At 48.7% G+C, this 18,791-nt stretch overlaps 1 protein-coding gene across 1 annotated transcript in view; it reads left to right on the forward strand.

Annotated features, from left to right (window-relative positions):
* SRCIN1 (SRC kinase signaling inhibitor 1) overlaps positions 1 to 18,791 on the forward strand; it is a 347,319-nt gene that overhangs the window by 274,428 nt on the left and 54,100 nt on the right. Inside the window, exons 10-12 of the mRNA XM_015412427.1 lie at positions 3,676 to 3,768; positions 5,328 to 5,371; positions 11,483 to 11,661. Coding sequence (XP_015267913.1) covers positions 3,676 to 3,768; positions 5,328 to 5,371; positions 11,483 to 11,661 — 316 coding nt within the window. The remainder of the gene's footprint in view (positions 1 to 3,675; positions 3,769 to 5,327; positions 5,372 to 11,482; positions 11,662 to 18,791) is intronic.

An 18,791-nucleotide genomic window follows, 5' to 3' on the forward strand; every position in this document is an offset into this window, starting at 1 on the left:
CATGACCGCAGTGCTCTCTGGGGCACATATGGGGAGAGGCGGTGCCTCAAGTAGGCAGGCCCCATGTAGGGCTTTAAAGATTAGCACCAGCACCTTGAACCGATTCCGGTACGCTATAGGCAGCCAGTGTAGTATCCTCAGCACAGGCTGGATGTGATCCCGTATAGAGACACCCAACAACAGCCTGGCCGCGGCATTCTGCACTAGTTGCAGCCTCCGGATCTGGGACAAGGGCAGCCCCATGTAGAGAGCGTTGCAGTAGTCTAATCTCAAGGTGACCATTGTGTGGATCACTGTTGCAAGGTCATTACGTTCGCGGAAGGGAACCAGCTGCCTGATCAACTGAAGGTGGTAAAAGGCCGCCTTGGCAGTGGCTGCTACCTGGACCTCTATTGTTAAGGAGGCATCCAGGAGCACTCCAAAGCTCCTGACCCTCGGTGCTGGCACCAATGGTGCCCCACCGAAAGCCGGTAATGGGATCCCTACCCCCGACCAATGTTCCCTCTAAGCTGAAGAGTCTTGTGAGCAAAAATTCTACTTTGTGAGCTGCTGGCATTAAAGTTGAGAGTGAGCAATTTGGCTATTGCATAACTTAGTTTGCTCTGGAGCCATCCTTCCTGAGCGAAGACAAAAATGTGTGAGCCGGAGGCTAAAAAACTGTGAGCTAGCTCACACTAACTCAGCTCAGAGGGAACTCTGCCCCTGACCTGCTCCGACTCAAGCACAGGACCTCCGTCTTCATTGGATTCAGTTTCAGTCGAAGCCAGCCCGCTAAATCTTGCAGCGCCAGCTCCAGGTCATCTGGGTTGGAGCCGGATCGCCCACCCAACAACAGATATAGCTCGGTGTCATCAGCGTACTGGTGACACCCCAGCCCGTGCCTCCGGGCAATCTGGGTGAGGGGGCGCATATAGATGTTAAACAACATCGGGGATAGCACCACCCCTTGCAGCACCCCACACACCGGTGGGTGCCTCTGGGACGTCTGCTCCCCTAGTGCCACCCTCTGTCCCCAACCCTGGAGAAAAGAGGCAAGTTATTGGAGGGCAAGCCCTTGGATTCCAGTGTCGGCGAGGCGGTGAATCAGTAACTGGTGGTCGACGGTGTCAAACGCCGCCCACAGAGCCAACAACACCAGCACTGCCATACCGCCCCAATCCAGATGCCTTCGGAGGTCATCTGTGAGAGTGACCAGTGCCGTCTCCGTCCCATGACCTGGCCGGAAGCCGGACTGGAACAGGTCCAGCATGGAAGTGTCATCCATAAAGCTCTGCAATTGAACCGTCACCGCTCTCTCCATAATTTTGCCCAAATAGGGCAAATTGGAAACTGGCCGATAGTTGGCCAATTCGGCTGGATCCAGTGATGGTTTTTTCAGGAGAGGGTGGACCATCGCTCCCTTGAGTGCCCCTAGGAAAAGCTGCTCACTGAAGGACTTGTTGATAATGTCCCTGAGGGCACCTAATAGCCCATCATGACTAGCTTTTATAAGCCATGGAGGGCACGGATCAAGGCAACACGTGGTTGGGCGTACCATTGAGAGCAAACTGTCGATTTCCTCAAGACCGAGTGGACTGAAATAATCCAGAATAGAACTAGAAGACGTGCAGGGAGCCTCGAGTTCGCTCACTGTCTCAACTGTAGGCGGGAGGTTGCGTCGGAGCAGCAAGACTTTATCTGCAAAATAGCTCGCAAAAGCCTTACAGCCAATGTCCAATTCCCTATCATTTAGCCTGCTCTGTGACAGCTCTGTTAATGACTGAATAGTTCTAAATAATTGAGCGGGGCGTGAGCTAGCAGCCGCAACCGCAGCCGCGTAGAATTGTCTCTTCACAACTTTGATTGCCATCTCATAGGATCTCATAAACGTCCTATATGATGCTCTTGATGCTTTGTCGCAGGCGCGCCGCCAACGTCTCTCAAGTCGTCTGAGCCCTCACTTCATTTGCCGCAGCTCCTCAGTAAACAAAGGAACCCACTTAGAGCGAGGGCGCAGAGGGTGTCGGGGGGCGATCTTGTCGATGGCTGCCGAGAGCCGGTCATTCCAGTCCTCGACAAGCTCATCCAGCGAGCCGCCAGGGGGCATGGGATCCCGCAGAGCCATCTGGAATCGCTGGGAGTCCATCTGGCTCTGCAGGCGAGCCAAAATACGCTCACCGCCCAAACAGGGTCGAAGGGACACATTCATACGGGCCTTCAGGGCATAGTGGTCCAACCATGGAACTGCTGAAGCAGTAATCCGGTCCACTATAACCCCCGCCGCGAAGATCAAGTCAAGCATATGCCCAGCCTAGTGCGTGGGAGCTGTTACATATTGTGTGAGTCCTAGTGCCACCATGGATGACACCAAGTCCATCGCTAGCATAGAGGCCACATCATCGCCATGGACATTGAAGTCACCCAAGATCATCAGCCTAGGGAACTCCAATGCCCAGCCCGACACGGCCTCAACCAGAGATGGCAGGCTATTGGCTGGTGTGTTGGGCGGTTGGTACACCAACCAAATAACCAAACTCTCCCCAGCCTCCAACACCAGGCCCGAGCACTCAATGCCCACAAGCTTCAGTGGCGGGAGCGACCTGTAGGAGTAAGCCTCCCGAATGAGCAGCGCCACTCCTCTCCCCCGCCCCTCAGTCCATGATTGGTGAAGGACTGCAAACCCGGGTGGAGCCAACTGGGAGAGAGCTACTGTCTCCCCGTCTCGCACCCAGGTCTCATCTCCTAAGGCAGTTTCTAACCACACTGGACCAGGGAACTCTGCCCTCTTCAAAGTTAACTCCCTGTTTGACTGGGTACGAAATTTTCTTCTCTCTCTAGAAGATCTATCCCCTTTCCTTGGCCTGAATGGGAGTCTTCACCTACTTCCCAAACTTCTTTGCCAGCTTCCCCCCAGTTCTCCATCTATGTTAAACTGCTCTCAGCTAAAGCTGAAATCAGACTCAACTCAGTCAAGGCAGAAATCTGACTGACTTTCTCCTCAGCATTTAGCTCTCAAGTCTATCCCTGCACAGCTGGTGCTAATCAATCAAATTGCTTGGAGCAGCCTGTCACTCAAGGCTCTCTGATTCGATAAAGAATTAACCTTTCGCAGTCCTTTAGTTGTTTGTCCAGCACTTTTAAGCTTCTTAGAAGTGCAGTCCGTCACAGTTGCCATAAGTCGGAAGCAACTTGACGGCTCTTAACACGCACTTAACACGTACACAAAACTGGGATTACATGTCTGATTTGGGAAGAATATATGGAAAATATAATGTGGAATTAGGCTCTGAGGAGACTGGGGGTGGGACAAGGTGGGAGAGAGGTGCTGTTTGCATTGCCAAAGCATCACCTCATAATGTGTTGTTGCAGTCTAAGTATTCAAGTTAATTATTTCAGTCTAGGTGATGAGGAGATGTAAGAAGATGTTGTCAGGGTCTGTCTCTCAGTCCTGGAACTTCATTTTTATGGAGGGTTTCTCAAGCTTCCATGTCCCCGTGCACACCCAGAGATCTTTTTGCTTTTAGTACCCCCTGAGGAACTTCCCCATTCCCAGTTTGGGCTTGCCAAAATCATACTCCCATCCCCTGTTGATCTCTGCCTACCCATCACCCCATATTGCTTAGCAGAGACAAAAGAGGAGAAGAAGCACACAGTGCCCACCCAATATCTTACTAGGTCCCTTTTTTGTTCATTAAGGGAACGGATGGAAGCGATGGAGAAACAGATTGCCAGCCTTACGGGATTGGTGCAGAGTGCGTTGATGCGAAGTTCTGATGCGGAAACCCCCAAGTAAGAGGTTGCAGGGGTGCTGGATTTACTTCTTCTCTCTCCATGGGGTTGGTGGTAGTGGAGGGGTTGTCTGTGGATCAAGTGTGTACAGGTGTGTACAGGTGTGTACAGGTGTGTACAGGTGTTACACAACAGAGTGTGTACAGGTGTTACACAACAAAGCTGATGCAGCGGTTAAATTTCCAGGTTGCCAGGTTGAGTCTTCTACCCAAGCCAGTAAAAGCTCATGTCTCTCGGAACAGAGGGACGGACTACCCTTTGAACAAAATCCTCCACTACTGATCAGGGGACCACCGCTGAAGAACCTTTTCACAGCCCCCCCCCTCATTTGCGCAACCTTCCTTACCACAAACATAGCTCCCCCTCAGATGTGGAAACCATATTCCACCTTACTGCCTTCATTGCATCTCCCTTACAATTGTGCCTCGGTTTTATGACCACCTATCCGGAATGGAGGCTTCATTCCTTCTCTGCAGATTCCCTCTCCTGCCAAATAACCTGAACCCCTAGAGTTGCCAACCTCCAGGAGGGGCCTGGCAGTCTCCCACTATTACAACTGATCTCCAGACAATGGAGATCAGTTCCCCTGAAGAAAATGGCTGCTTTGGAGGGTGGACTCTATGGCATTGTACTCGGCTGAGGTCCCTCCCAAACCCTCCCCTCCCCAAACTCCACTTCTGAAATCTCCAGGGTTTTCCCAACCTGGAGCTGGCAACCCTATGAACCCCCCCCCATCTCTCTTCCTGGCAGGGCTACAGTTACTGAAAATATGAATTTGTCATGTGGCAGTAAGTTCCACAGGCTCACTTTAGGGTGAGAGTGCAAAAAAGACATTTTTTGTCTGTGTGAGGATCCTTTTACCAGGGACATGTTTCAAGCCCTGCCCCTCTGTGACAGCAATTTCCTTCTGTTTTTTGACCTCCACTCTGGTCATGGGAAGATGCATGAGGGTAGTAGAGTGACTGCTTAAGTTGGGGGACCCCAAAAAGCTTTCTTCTGCATCGTGGTTCAAAAAAGAGGTGGGGCCACACACTGCTCCTAAGGTAGCATTATCCTTGTCTACTGATTTGGTTACCACCAATGGGAGACGGCTTTGAAGTTCAGGGTTCGGATGCAGCGTGTGGGAACAAGCAGACCAGTAGAAATACTAGAGTAACACTTGCCCCCAGCATGAGAGCCAGCATGGCGTAGTGGTTAAGAGTGGTGGACTCTAATCTGGAGAACTGGGATGGATTCCCCACTCCTCCACATGAGGCCGGTTGGGTGACTTTGGGCCAGTCATGGTTCTCTCAGAACTCTCTCAGCCCCACCTGCCTCATAAGATGCCTGTTGTGGGGAGAGGAAGGGAAGGCGATTGTCAGCCACGTTGAAAGCTACTTTGGTGTAGAAAAATGTGGGGTATAAAAATCAACTCTTCTTTTCCCCCTTGGGTTCCTTTTGGCACATGAGTGGGATCTAACTATAGTGCACACTATAAGCTTAGTAGCGTAAGGGCACTGCCACACATGAGTGATGCTTCTCCTGTGCTGAGATGTCTAATCCTTGGGGTTTTCTTGCAGCGAGAGGACAGAAGGAACCAACGGAGGGACGCCTCCATCAGCACGTAAGTGAGCATCGAGCATCAACCTCTGCTTCTTAGGCAGAGAAGTGATCTTAAGTACTCAAATGTATCCTCTCTCACAACTAAGCTGGTCCTGCATTATGCCTCCTCTCTTGTCAGAAAGAGGTTAGAGGTCGCCACCTGAGTCCAAAGCAAAATCCAAAACCAGAAACCACATAATAGCTGGATGTTTAAAAAACAGTCCATAAGAACATAAGAACATAAGAGACGCCAATGTTGGATCAGGCCAAAGGCCCATCCAGTCCAACACTCTGTGTCACACAGTGGCCAGAAATACCAGTGCCATCAGGAGGTCCACCAGTGGGGCCAGGACATTAGAAGCACTCCCACTGTTGACCCCCCCCCCAAGCACCAAGAAGACAGAGCATCACTTGCCCCAGAGCCCCTATCTATACCTTGTGGCTAATAGCCACTGATGGACCTCTGCTCCATATGCTTATCTAATTCCCTTTTGAAGCCGTCCATGCTTGTAGCCACCACCACTTCCTGTGGCAGTGAATTCCATGTGTTAATCACTCTTTGGGTGAATAAGTACTTGCTTTTATCCGTTCTAACCCGACCGCTCAGCAATTTCATGGAGTGCCCACGAGTTCTTATATTGTGAGAAAGGGAGAAAAGTACCTCTTTCCCTACCTGCTCTTTCCCATGCATAATCTTATAAACCTCGATCATGTCACCCCTCAGTCGTCTTTTCTCCAAGCTAAAGAGCCCTAAGCGCTTTAACCTTTCCTCATAGGGAAAGTGTTCCAACCCTTTTATCATTCGAGTTGCCCTTTTCTGCACTTTTTCCAAAGCTATAATATCCTTTTTAAGGTGTGGTGACCAGAACTGCACACAGTATTCCAAATGAGGTCGCACCATTGATTTATATAGCGGCATTATGATATTGGCTGATCTGTTTACAATACCCTTCCTAATAATCCCCAGCATAGCATTGGCCTTCTTTATTGCAGTCACACACTGTCTCGACATTTTCAGTGAGTTATCTACTACAACTCCAAGATCTCTCTCTTGATCAGTCTCTGCCAGTTCAGACCCCATCAATGTGTATGTAGAGTTAGGATTTTTGGCTCCAATGTGCATCACCTTGCACTTGGCCACATTGAACCCCATTTGCCACTTGCCCATCCTTGACAGATCCCTTTGGAGTGCCTCACAATCCCTCACTGGTTTTCACCACCCTGAACAACTTCGTATCATCCGCAGATTTAGCCACTTCACTGCTTACTCCCAACTCCAAATCATTAATGAACAAGTTAAAAAGCAGTGGACCAAGTACTGATCCCTGCGGTACCCCACTGCTTACCCCCCTCCACTGAGAGAACTGCCCATTTATACTCACTCTCTGTTTTCTATTACTTAGCCAGTTTTTGATCCATAAAAGGACTTGTCCTTTTATCCCATGATTTTTGAGCTTACTTAGGAGCCTTTGATGATGAGTCCAATAAAGAGAAAGATTTCTCTCCTGGAGAAAGACTGTGCTTATGTTTTCTCCCCACAGTGCAAGATAATATCACCCACATTTGTGGGATACATCTGTATTTTGGTCCTTCTTTCCAGAAAGTGAAGGGTACAACATGATACCAGCACTATTTTGGATCTACATACCCGTTCAGCAGTTGTCACAAGGAAGCTAGCAAGGCAAAGCCTTAAGATTATGGCCTGAAACAACCCATTCCCCTGTTTTTAAAAAAGCATCAAGTCTGACGAAGAGTTCTGGAGAACTCCAAAGCTTTTACAGTTTTGTGCCGTTTTGGTTGGTCTTAATAAAAGCAGTGACATGGTTGCCGTTTTCTGCTCAAAAACACTCTGAACGTAGCTCTGTAGAACAAAGCAGGGTTCTTAGGCTTGTGCCAGGTTAGGTCACAACCCGGATATGGTGCCTGCTTGAGGGCTTGCCCTCAGGGTTGTTGTGAGGGGAAAAGTGGAAGACCCATGTGTGCCCTGGCTTGAGAAAGAACGGGTCAAAAATGTGATGAAATACATTTTGCTGTTGGAAACATGTAATTATTAATGTAGATTTTGAACCTGTTTGATGGTTTATCCCAAAGTCTAATACAGTTGGGATATGATAGCAATCATTCCCCGTGAAATAACAGCACATGGATTTAAGAATGATAGGAAACAGATTCTTTTGGGGTATCTTTTCAGATCTGAATAGAAAAGGCACATCATTTATTATGAACTTGCTGACAGCAACACAAGACGGTGTATGAGAGACACTGGAGAATAAACAGAATGCCAAATAACATAGGGGAAAAACACAACATTTTGTAAGCAGCTACAATGGAAACACATATATTAGACATGTCCGGATCTACAAAAGAGCAAATGACCTAGCAAAATGTGGACAAAAGTTGTTCGTTACTAGAACAGAGAAAATGTTATCAAAGCTCATGTCATGAGGTTACTATTTTCTTAAGGAAGTCTAATATTTATTAATAACTTGATACTTCTATGTACTGGCTTTGAACAGGAAGCTGAGAGCCCATGAGAGAGTATGTGGTTTTCTTCTGATAATCATAAAGCAGAAAGTTCTGCTACCTTGGGACTGTGACTTCCATCCTGCTGTCTCATCGTCGCCTTTGTTCACCCCCTCCCATCCCAGCTGGTGTATTGCCAGGGCTGCCAACTTTCAGACGCTGGCTGGAGATCTCCTGGGATTACAGCTGATCTCCAGGCAACAGAGTTCAGCTGGAGAAAACGGCCCCTTTGTAAAGTAGACTCTATGGCATTATACCCCATTGAAGTCCCTCCCCTCCCAAACCCGGCCCTCCTCAGGCTCCACCCATAAAATCTCCAGTGATTTCCCAAGCTGGAGCTGGCAACCCTATGTATTCTAGCAGGAAGGGGAGGAGGTAGGCAGAGGTCCCTGTGGAGCAACAGACATTTGGGTGATTCTGCATTGGCTTTCCCCTCCATTGTTTTATGTTGGAACGGAAATTCCCCTCTGCTGCTTTCGCTTTTTTTTGATCATCGGATTTTATGGTACCCTCTACATTGCATGCCACTTTCACTTTCTTTGATCATCAAGTTTTATGGTACCTTCTGCATAGATTTATGACTGTTCAGGGGTGACTTTGCAGTCAGTACAGTGTTGCCCCAGGGTATTTGAGTGTGGTTTTGAGCTGCACCTTTTCCTCCCAGTTGAGAAAATGTCAAGCGAATGCCAGATGCAAAATCACCCCGTGCCTCAAGTGGTTGAGCCAAATGCGCTATAAACAAACTTTTTGGGCTCGGCAGAGGAGTGTTGGAAAGGGGAAATTTTGCAGTCTCCTCTTGTCCTTTTTCTTACTGCATGGTGATTTTGGAAATCATGCTCCCACCACTGGGTTTCTTACATTCCGATATCATATGGATGCTTTTCAGTAGAAGCAGTTCATTCACACTTTGGGGTGCAGATCATTAACTGGGTATGTCCTCAGATGAAAGACAGGCATGTGTGAATCAGTTCATACTCCGGGTTACGGGGAGATTTAGAAGTGATGACAGCGGGTTTGACTTTGATCCTTGGGTCGTGGAACTGAGTATCGCACTACATCTATTAATTAAAAGTTTCTAGGCACGATGCAGAACTATTCGGAAGAAGTACAATCTGTAACTTGGTGGGTTTTATAATATATGGTAGTTCCATAAGTAAGGCATAAAGTGGGGTGGAATGAAGTAGGTTGCTCGTTATCCCACATTGTCAGGTTGACTTTAGAGCACCCACCAAGCCCCACATCCCCCCCCCCACACACACACGAAGCAGGAATCACCGCAGTGTTGTGAAAAGTCACAAAGACAATATTTCATGTTCAGGGATTAGGACTGGATGAGCAAATCTAACTGTAAATAGATTAGGGTTGCCAACCTCCAGGTGGTGGCTGGAGATCTCCTGGGCTTATAACTGGTCTCCAGGAAGCAGTGATCAGTTCCCCTGGAAAAAAATGGACTTTGTGGTGTTTTGACCCATTGAAGTCCCTCCCAAACAACACCCTCCCCAGACTCCCCCCCCCCCAATCTCCAGGAATTTCCCAACTTGGAGCCTACAGTCTCAGGTGCAGGAAGATGAAGCTGTCTCTAAGCAAGGCGAGATGGGACTACCAGCGGGCATTGTTGTGCTGGTCTGTTGTAGCAAAACAAAACAGAAATCCAGCAGTTTCATACAGATTGTTGGTGGAAAGTGCTATCAAGTTGTAGGTGACTTATGGCGAAGACCCCGTAGGGTTTTCAAGGCAGGAGACGTCCAGAGGTGGTTCGCCATTGCCTGCCTCTGCACCCTGGTATGCGATCAGGCTAGCCTAGCCTGGGCTGTCCATATGCATTAGCAACATTTATTTCAGCCATGAGCTTTCAGTCCTATTCCACCTGTGCAGGCCAGAACTGCTTGTTGGGAGGGTTGCCACCTCCATATTGGGAAACGCCTGGAGATCTGGGGGTGGAGGAGGGTTTCCAACCTCCAGGTGGTGGCTGGAGATTGTCTGGGATTCGAACTGATCTCCAGGTAAGGTTACCAGCTCCAGGTTGGAAAATATGTGAGGATTTGGGGGAGGGGTGGAGCCTGAGGAGGAGGGGGTTCGGAGAGGGGAGGGACCAATGGGGTATAATGCCATAGAGTATGCCTTTCAAAGTGGCCATTTTCTCCAGTTCTCCATTTTCTCTTTTTTTTGAGAACCAGTGTGGTGTCGTGGTTAAGTGCGTGGACTCTGATCTGGGAGAGCCGGGTTTGATTCCCCACTCCTCCACTTGCAACTGCTGGATGACCTTGGGCAAGCCGTAGTTCTGATAAGAGCTGTTCTTGAAAAAGAGCAGTTTCTGTCAGAGCTCTCTCAGCCCCACCTCCCTCACAGGATGTCTGTTGTGGGGAGGGGGAGGGAAAGGAGTTTGTAAGCCCCTCTGAGACTCCTCTGGGTAGTGAAGAGCGGGGTATAAATCCAAACTACTACTCCTACTCCTCCTTCTCCTCCTCCTCCTGGTGAACAGATTTCTGTCACCTGGAGAGCAGTTGTCATCCCAGAAGATCTCCAGTCACCACCTGGAGGTTGGCAACCCATTTCTTGGCACCCTCCAAGTGTTTTTTAGAAAGTGGCCAGGGCCAGGTGGCACTTTTGCCCAGCAGGGATTCTGTTTGGCCACTGGAGATTAGACTGGCTGCGCATATTTTTTTAAAAGTTGCTTTGGCAGAAGCTGCCACCACAGCACAAGGGTGTCCACTGTGTGACTGAAGGCAAACTATTTGTAAGTAAGAACATATTTTTAAACCTTCCTGTTATACAGAGGTTTTGCCTGAAATACTGAAGAATTGCTATTAGAGTTGCGCGTAACCCCACTCCCCGCCTTTGTGCTCGTCTCCACATCTTGTGGCAGCCATTTTGTTGCTGCCCCCACCACTCTGTGTCAGAATTCCAGAGGTGCCCACAGAGGGTTGTCAGGTCTCCATGGCTGCCCGTGTGGGGAGTGGTGGTAGGATTGCCAGTTTCAGGTTGAGGAACTCCTAAAGATTTTTTTGGGGGAGAGCCTGGGGAGGACAGGGCGTACAAGGCCATAGAGCTCACCTTCCAAAGCATCCACGTTCTCAAGGTGAACTGATCTCTGTAGTCTGAAGATGAGATGTAATTCCGGAAGATCTCCAGGCCCCACCAGGAGACTGGCGTCCCACGGGCTTAAAATATTTGGTGACTCCTGGACTAGAGAGGCCATGAGTCTGATCCACTACAGTTGCTCTTACGTTCCTGTTGGAGACGGGCGGTAGTAACAAGGTCAGTACAGGGCTCTCACTTCCTTGAATAGCCTATTGTACTGTAGAGATAAAAACAGACTAGAGTGACATACGCTGTGATGAAAACCAAGACCTCAGTCGGCTACAGTTCTCTGTGCAAGAAGATTGGCTTATCATTGTGCAAAAACCCAGCATCCTTTTCTTTGGAAGGGTGGGGGGAATCTTGTTGGTCACTAAGGTGATACTGGGTTCAAATCTAACTTTTCTTTGGAAGTTCAGAATGCAAAGCTATTTCCGTTTCAGATCGGATAGGCTTAAGTTGTTGTGTGGTTAATCTTTTTGGCTATCCCTGTGGCAAGGATATTAGACCTCTGCTCTTGTGTTTCTTTCAGCCCCCAGCCGAAGCAGTGTAGGGACCCCAGTGCCTGTCCCCCCACCCCCATCTGCGACTGGTACGCCGGCCGGGCAGCCCACAGCCATCACCCGCCTGCATATGCAGCTGCACCTTCATGACCTGCAGCAGAACGCCAGTGACCTCCGTAACCAGCTGCAGCAACTCAAAAAACTTCAGGTAAGTTGAGGCTGACCTGACCTGCATGGCCCAGGCGAGCCCGATCTGGTCAGATCTGGTCAGTGTTTGGATGGGAGACTTGCAGGGAATACCAGGGTTGTGACACAGAGGCAGGCAATGGCAAACTACCTCTGTGTCTTGCCTTGACAACTCTAGGGGGTTGCCAAAAGTCAGCTGTGACTTGATGGCACTTTACACACACACACACACACACACATAGAGGGTTGCAAGCCCCAAATGGGGGCAGGGGATCCCTTGGTTTGGATGCCCTCCCCCGCTTCAGGGCTATCAGAAAGTGTGTGTGGGGAGAATAGCTCCTGGGCACTCCATTATATCCTATGGAGACTGGTCCCCGTAGGGTATAATGGAGAATCAATCCGTGGGTATCTGGGGCTCTGGGGGCTGTTTTTTGAGACAGAGGCACCGAAATTTCAGCATAGCTAATGGTGCCTCTCCTCAAAAAAAACCCCAAGTTTCAAAAAGATTGGACAAAGGGGTCCAATTCTATGAGCCCCCAAAGAAGGTGCCCCCATCCTCTATTATTTCCAATGGAGGGAAAGCATTTAAAAGGAACATGGTTCCTTTAAACGCGATGGCAGCTTACCCAGAATTCGCTTTGGAGTTCCCTCTTACAGAGCCTCCTGGTAAGTCCCCCATGCACTTATTGGCCTCACTTGGCAACCCTACTCACTCACAGAAGTTGAATCTGGAGAAGGGTTGGGTCTCCTTTCTGTGAGAGTATGTAAAGGAAGATGCAGCGTGGGATAGCTTCCACAGAACAGCAGCTTTAGTTTGTAAAACTACATTTCTGGCCCTTGCGGTTCTGAGGAGATGCTTGAAAGGAACGTGGATGATGCCTCTGATGCAGTTTGTGAAGCCAGATGAGTGGCAGAATAAGATTTTCAAGGATCCACGCCTAGTTCCTTCTCCCCAGACCAGCAACACTTGAATGAATTATGCGAAATAAGGGGAAATATGCAAATTTCCTCCGATTGCATAATATATAGGTTGCAGAATTCAGCTTTTCTTTGCACAGAATTTGAATAATCTGAGCACAGATCATAAATGGGATTTTCCCCCCAGCAAGCACTGGACTCACACACAGGGCACAGGTTAGAACCTGTTTACCCCACAAATTTAAAATAGTTTCCTACTAAAAGGGTGTGTGCGTGTTGAATAGGTACTAAAGTTACCATTTCCTCTTCAAAAAGTAATCTTCTAACCAGTGGCATGGTCACATATGCAGGAAACTGTAACAATGGATGGTATCTCTTCCAATTTGTACTTGATCTTCCTTTAAAGCCCATCATAATATGAGACTCACACATCTGAAAGACTGTTTAAACATAACATAAGAAGACCCCTGCTGTATCAGACCAGTAGTCCATCTAGTCCAGCAACTGTCACACACAGTGGCCGACCAGTCCTCTGGACGGCCAACAACAAGCTGTAGAGACCGAGGCCTTCTCCTGATGTTGCCTCCTGGTTCTGGGATTCAGAGGCTCAGTGCCTCTAAATGTAGAGGTTCCCCTCAGTCACCATGGCTAGTAGTCATTGATAGACCTATCCTCCATGAATCTATCTAATGCCTTTTTGAAGCTGTTTATTCCTGTGGCCATCACTACATCCTCTGGCAGCAAATTCCACATTTTAATCACTGTGTAAAGTAGATAAATAGGTACTGCTTCAGTGGGAAGGTAACAGCATTCCGTGCGCCTTGGCGTTTAGTCATGCTGGCCACATGACCACGGAAACGTCTTCGGACAGCACTGGCTCTTCGGCTTGGAAATGGAGATGAGCACCACAACCCTAGAGTCGGATTTCGAGCCAGGGAAACCTTTACCTTTACCTAAAGTAGTTTTCCTTTTGCTCATCCTGAACCTGCTGCCCATCAGTTTCATTGGATGCCCTCGAGTTCTAGTATTTGGGGAGAGGGAGAAAAATTTATCTTTGTCAACTCTCTCCACCCCGTGCATGATTTTATAAGCCTCTCTCATGTCCCCCCCTTAGTCGCCTCTTTTCTAAACTGAAAAGTACCAGACTTCAGCTTTTCCTCATAGGGAAGATGCTCCAACCCCCTAATCATCTTGGTTGCCCTCCTCTGTACTTTTCCCAGCTCTGCAATGTCCTTTGGTGTAGCCAGTTTGGTGTAGTGGTTAAGTGTGCGGACTGTAATCTGGGAGAACCGGGTTTGATTCCCCACTCCTCCACTTGCACCTGCTGATGTGACCTTGGGCAAGCCATAGTTCTGATAAGAGCTGTTCTTGAAAGGGCAGTTCTGGAAAGAGCTCTCTCAGCCCCACCTGCCGCTCTGAGACACCTTTGGGAAGTGAAGGGTGGGGTATAAATCCAATCTCTTCTCTTCTTCGTCTCCTTCTTTTTGAGACACAGTATGAATCTGGTGTGAATCTATGCAGCAGTTTTGCTTATGGGTACCTTCTTCCCTCTCATGGTCATGGGCTTTTTCCACAGTAGGTCCATTCCTCTGGAAGAGCCTACCAGAGTAGGTGCTGAGGGTACCTTCACTTGCTCTAACAAGGAGAGTGTCCAAGATGGGTCTAATTCAGAAGGCACTTGGTGAAAGGTAAACTTTTGGGGGAGGCAGATTTGGCTGCATTTCTCATTGTGTATTTCCAGTGTATTTAAGAGAAGCCATGCTGGATCAGGCCCAGCCAGTCCAACACTCTCTGTCGCCTTTTAAAGTTGTTTATTCCTGTGGCTATCACTAAACCCTCTGGCAGTGAATTCCACATTTAATCATTTGTTCAGTAGAGAAGTATTTCCTTTTGTTCGTCCTGAATCTACACCCCATTAGCTTCATTGGATGCCCTCGAGGTCTAGCATTTTGGGAGACATTCAGCACAGACAAGAGGAAATATTTCTTTACTCAATGAGCAATTAAATGGTGGAATTCTGTGCCAGTGTGCTTGGAAAGGGGGGTGGAGAGGTTCGTGGAAGATAGGTCCATTAAAGGCTACTAGATATGAACCTCCATGCTCAGAGGCAGTATACCTCTGAATACCAATAGCAGGGGAAGGCGTTGGCGCCTATGTTCAGTTTGTTGGTCCTCCAGGGCAACTGGTTGACCATTGTGTAAAACAGAATGTGAGACTTGATAGACCACAGGTCTAATCCGGCCGGGCTCTTCTGATGTTCCTCATTCACGGCCTTTTTGAGTCATTGTCCCAGTCCCATGGGTTGGGCAACCACCAAAGGTATGGGGAATTCCCTCCTTCCCTCCCTCCCTCCCTCCTGGTCTGTGAGCAGCATTATTCAAAGGCATGCGTGGCTAAATCTTATTTCAGACTCTGGAAGAGCTGTTAATAGTTTTTCAATTGGGCTGGTTAATGGATTATGTTCTGTTGTTGTTTTTAGATGTCGTTTCAATTTTTTAATGCTTTGTAAGTCACTGTGGGACTGTTTGCCAGGGGGAAATGTGGGATGTAAATGGTTTACGGAAAGAAACAAAGCAGGTGAATGGGGGAGCATCGTCTGTGCAGCATCATCAGACCACAATTCTTTACATGGGCAAAACTGCCTTACATATTCAGCCCGTTTCACCGTCCTCACTCCTCTCCCCAAGTTTCCCAGTCCTTCTCCCTGTTTTGCTCCATCCTGTAGGACTCATAATTTGTACTTATTTGTACAGAGTAAGAGAAGCAAAAGACTGCTCCCTGCTCCCAAGGAGCTCCCAGTCTTAATGTAGACATGGTTAAATGGATGGGGCCATGGCTCAGTGATAGAGCCTCTGTTTGGCATGCAGAAGGTCACAGGTTCAATCCCTGGTATATCCAGCAAGAAGTACCAGGAAGAAGAAGAAGAAAACGAAGAGGAGGAGAAGATTGGATTTATACCCTGCCTTTCACTCGGAGTCTCAGAACAGCTTACAAACTCCTTTCCCTTCCCCTCCCCACAATAGACACCATGTGAGGTAGGTGGGGCTGAGAGAGCTCTTTTGAGGACTGCCCTTTCAAGGACAGCTTTTGTCAGAACTATGGTAATCCAGCAGCTGCAAGTGGAGGAGTGGGGAATCAAACCCGGTTCTCCCAGATTTGAGTCCACACAACCACTACACCGAACTGGCTCTCAGGTGATGTGAAAGACCTCTTCCTGAGACCCTGGAGAGCAGATGATACTGACTTTGATGGACCAAGGGTCTGATTCAGTATAAGGCAGCTTCATGTGTGTTCAGGTGTGATGGCCAGGGCAGTGTGAGCACTGAGGAGAGAGACAAGGACAAGATGGGCTGCAAGGGAGCCAGAATTCCATGCCATTTCAACTGGAGATCACAAGAAAACATAAGAAAATAAGAGAAGCCATGTTGGAGCAGGACAGTGGCCCATCCGATCCAACATTCTGTGTCACACAGTGGCCAAAACCCAGGTTCCTTCATGAGGTCCACCAGCATGGCTAAGGCCAACCTTTCTTCCTGGCTTCTTTCTTAAGAACATAGGAAGAGCCCTGCTGAATCAGACTAGTGGTTAGGGTTGCCAGCCCAGGGGTCGTTTCGTAGAAAAAGAGCTAGGGGAACTCATTAGCATAACTCATTAGCATATGCCACACACCCTGACATCACCGGAAGTGTGTCATAAGGCCACACACCCCGTTCCCAACGGTCCTGGCCGCTGCCGCCGGCCTTGCAGCTCCACTGCCGAGCCCCATGAGGGAGTGCAAGGAAGCCCCGCGAAGGCCCTCCCTGGCCCCAGGCAGGCAGGGGTGGGGAGAGGCAGGGAGGAAGCAACTTACCCTCCCTCTTCTCCTTCCTACTCCTGGCTGAATGAGGGCCGGAAGCGGGGCGGCCGGAAGCAGGGGGCGGGGCTTCGTCATGTGCCCCGCCCCCCGTACCTCACCCGGGGGAACTGCGATCCCCCCTGAAATGACCTCTGTGCCAGCCTCTTGGTGGGGCCTGGAGATTTCCCGCTTTTACAACTGATCTCCAGCTGACAGAGATCAGCTCCCCTGGAGAAAATGGCTGCTTTGAAGGGTGAACTCTGTGGCACGCTGAGATCCCTCCCCTCCCCAAATCCCACCTTCTCCTGGATCCACCCCCAAAGTTTCCAGGTACTTGCCAACACAGGACTGGCAGCCCTACTAGTGGTTCAGCTAGTCCAAAATCCTGTTTTCACACAGTGGCCAGCAAGATGCCCAGGAGGGCCAAAACGATGGCAACATCTTCCCCCTGAAGTTGCCCCCGAGCACTGATGTTCAGAAGTTTGAGGTGCACTTTGCTCCTTTGTGCGAGGAAAAGCAGGCGAAGAATCTGTCTGTCCTGCTCCCTTTGCACCCTCTGTCTCTGTCCCTCTGTGGGCCTTTCTTCTCATTAGCCATGCTCACCAAAAGAGAAACCCTGCTCAGCGAGGAACGGGATGATGTCGGAGTAATCTGGCACTGGAACAGGAGGCCAGATGGCGGCTGAGCATCCCGCGCCAGAGATTCGATCTCGCCATCCTTGACCGTGGGAGGCTCTTGTGTTTCCTCGGAGTTGCTTAGCTTCCAGAGATAATTAACAGTGACAGCTTGTTGGAAGCTGGGAAGTGGCGAATGGTGCAGGAGGGTGGGATGGCAAAGGCTCCCCAGTCTGCCCCAAGATGCGCTTGAACTTTGGAGAACCTCCCATGTCCGGTCTGTGAACTGCCTCTTTCCATCAGTGTCAATTACAGATGGAATGAATTGCCCCACTGCCTACCAGAAGGTGGGAAGAAGGTCCTATGATCTTGGGTGATGGATGCTGCTCCTTTCAGCGGAAGTGCCTTGGGCTAGGGCAGGGCTCTGCAAGCTTTTACAATTAAAAGAGCCCAAACAAGATCAGAATTGAAAGCAAGAGACCAGCAAAGAGCTGGAATAAGAAATCTTAATTGCATAACTGAAAATATACTCCTTACCATCGCTGACAATTGATATGTGGACTAATGATCCATAAAGTTTCTACCTTCCAAACCCTGTTTGTTACAAGTCCTTTATTAGGAAATCGTCCACATGAACTCTCAAATTAAGTAATAAATGTACACAGGAGCACCCTGCAAAATTGGTTTACTGCACTGGCATAAGTCTGCACATGGTACGCACTTGGATTCCTGGCAGCTGTTCACCTCTATCATTTCGCTTTCTGTAAAGCATCCCTTGAGTCCCACAAGAACTTTTCTTGCCTTTCCCTTCGCATACTAGTTGTCTTACCATACCACCTACCCAGGGCATTAAAAAAAGAAAGAGGTGCCAGAACTCTCAAGAGGGAAATGAAGTTTTCGATTTGTATACTGAAAACTCATGAACTTTTAAACATTTTAAAAAGAATGTTGTCAAAGAATTCTGTTAAAATATTTTTAAAGAGCCATATTGGGTTCTGTGCTGAGCTGTACTTGACTCTTTTAAGAGCCATGTGTTTCCGACCCACGGTCTAAGGCATGTGAAGAGCTTGATTTAAGTGTATAAATGACATAACATACACGTACGCGATTCATTTGCTGTACAAAAAGGACAAAGGGAGTTTTTTGACCCTCAAAAGCTTATACCCTAGCCCTGACCTGGATAGCCCAGGCAAGCCCAATGCCGTCAGATCTTGGAAGCTAAGCAGGGCTGGCTAGTATTTGGAAGGGCAACCTCCAAGGAATACAGAGGCAGGCGGTGGCAGGCCACCTCTGAATGTCCCTTTGCCTTCAAGCCCCACTAGGGGTCGCCAGAAGTCAGCTTGACTTGATGGCCAAAAAAAAGAAAAAAGCTTATACCCTGGACATCTAGTCGGTCCCTAAGGTGCTATACCAGACTCGAATCTTGCTCTTCATTTTTGCCGTTTTTGCATTTTTTAAATTTATATCCTGCTTTTTCTCCCCAATTGGACTCAAAGTGGCCTAGAAAACTATTCTCCCTTCCTCCGTTTTCTCACTACAACAGCCCTGTGAGGTAGACCAGGCTGAGAGATTGTGGCAAGCCCAAGGCCACACAGCAAGTTTCCATAGTAGAAGTGGAGATTCAAATCCAGGTTGCCCAGGGTCCTAGTCTGCTACCGTATCCAATGCAGGCTTGATCTACTGGTCTTTTTTTTAGGCGTTACATTTCAGATATAAATCTGGACCCAAAGAGATGAAATCATCAACAATCGCGGCTCTTTGGGACAGATAGAACGTCACTAGATA

This window comes from Gekko japonicus, unplaced genomic scaffold (assembly GCF_001447785.1).
Source record: "Gekko japonicus isolate JY-2015 unplaced genomic scaffold, Gekko_japonicus_V1.1 scaffold8, whole genome shotgun sequence".
NCBI lineage: Eukaryota > Metazoa > Chordata > Lepidosauria > Squamata > Gekkonidae > Gekko > Gekko japonicus.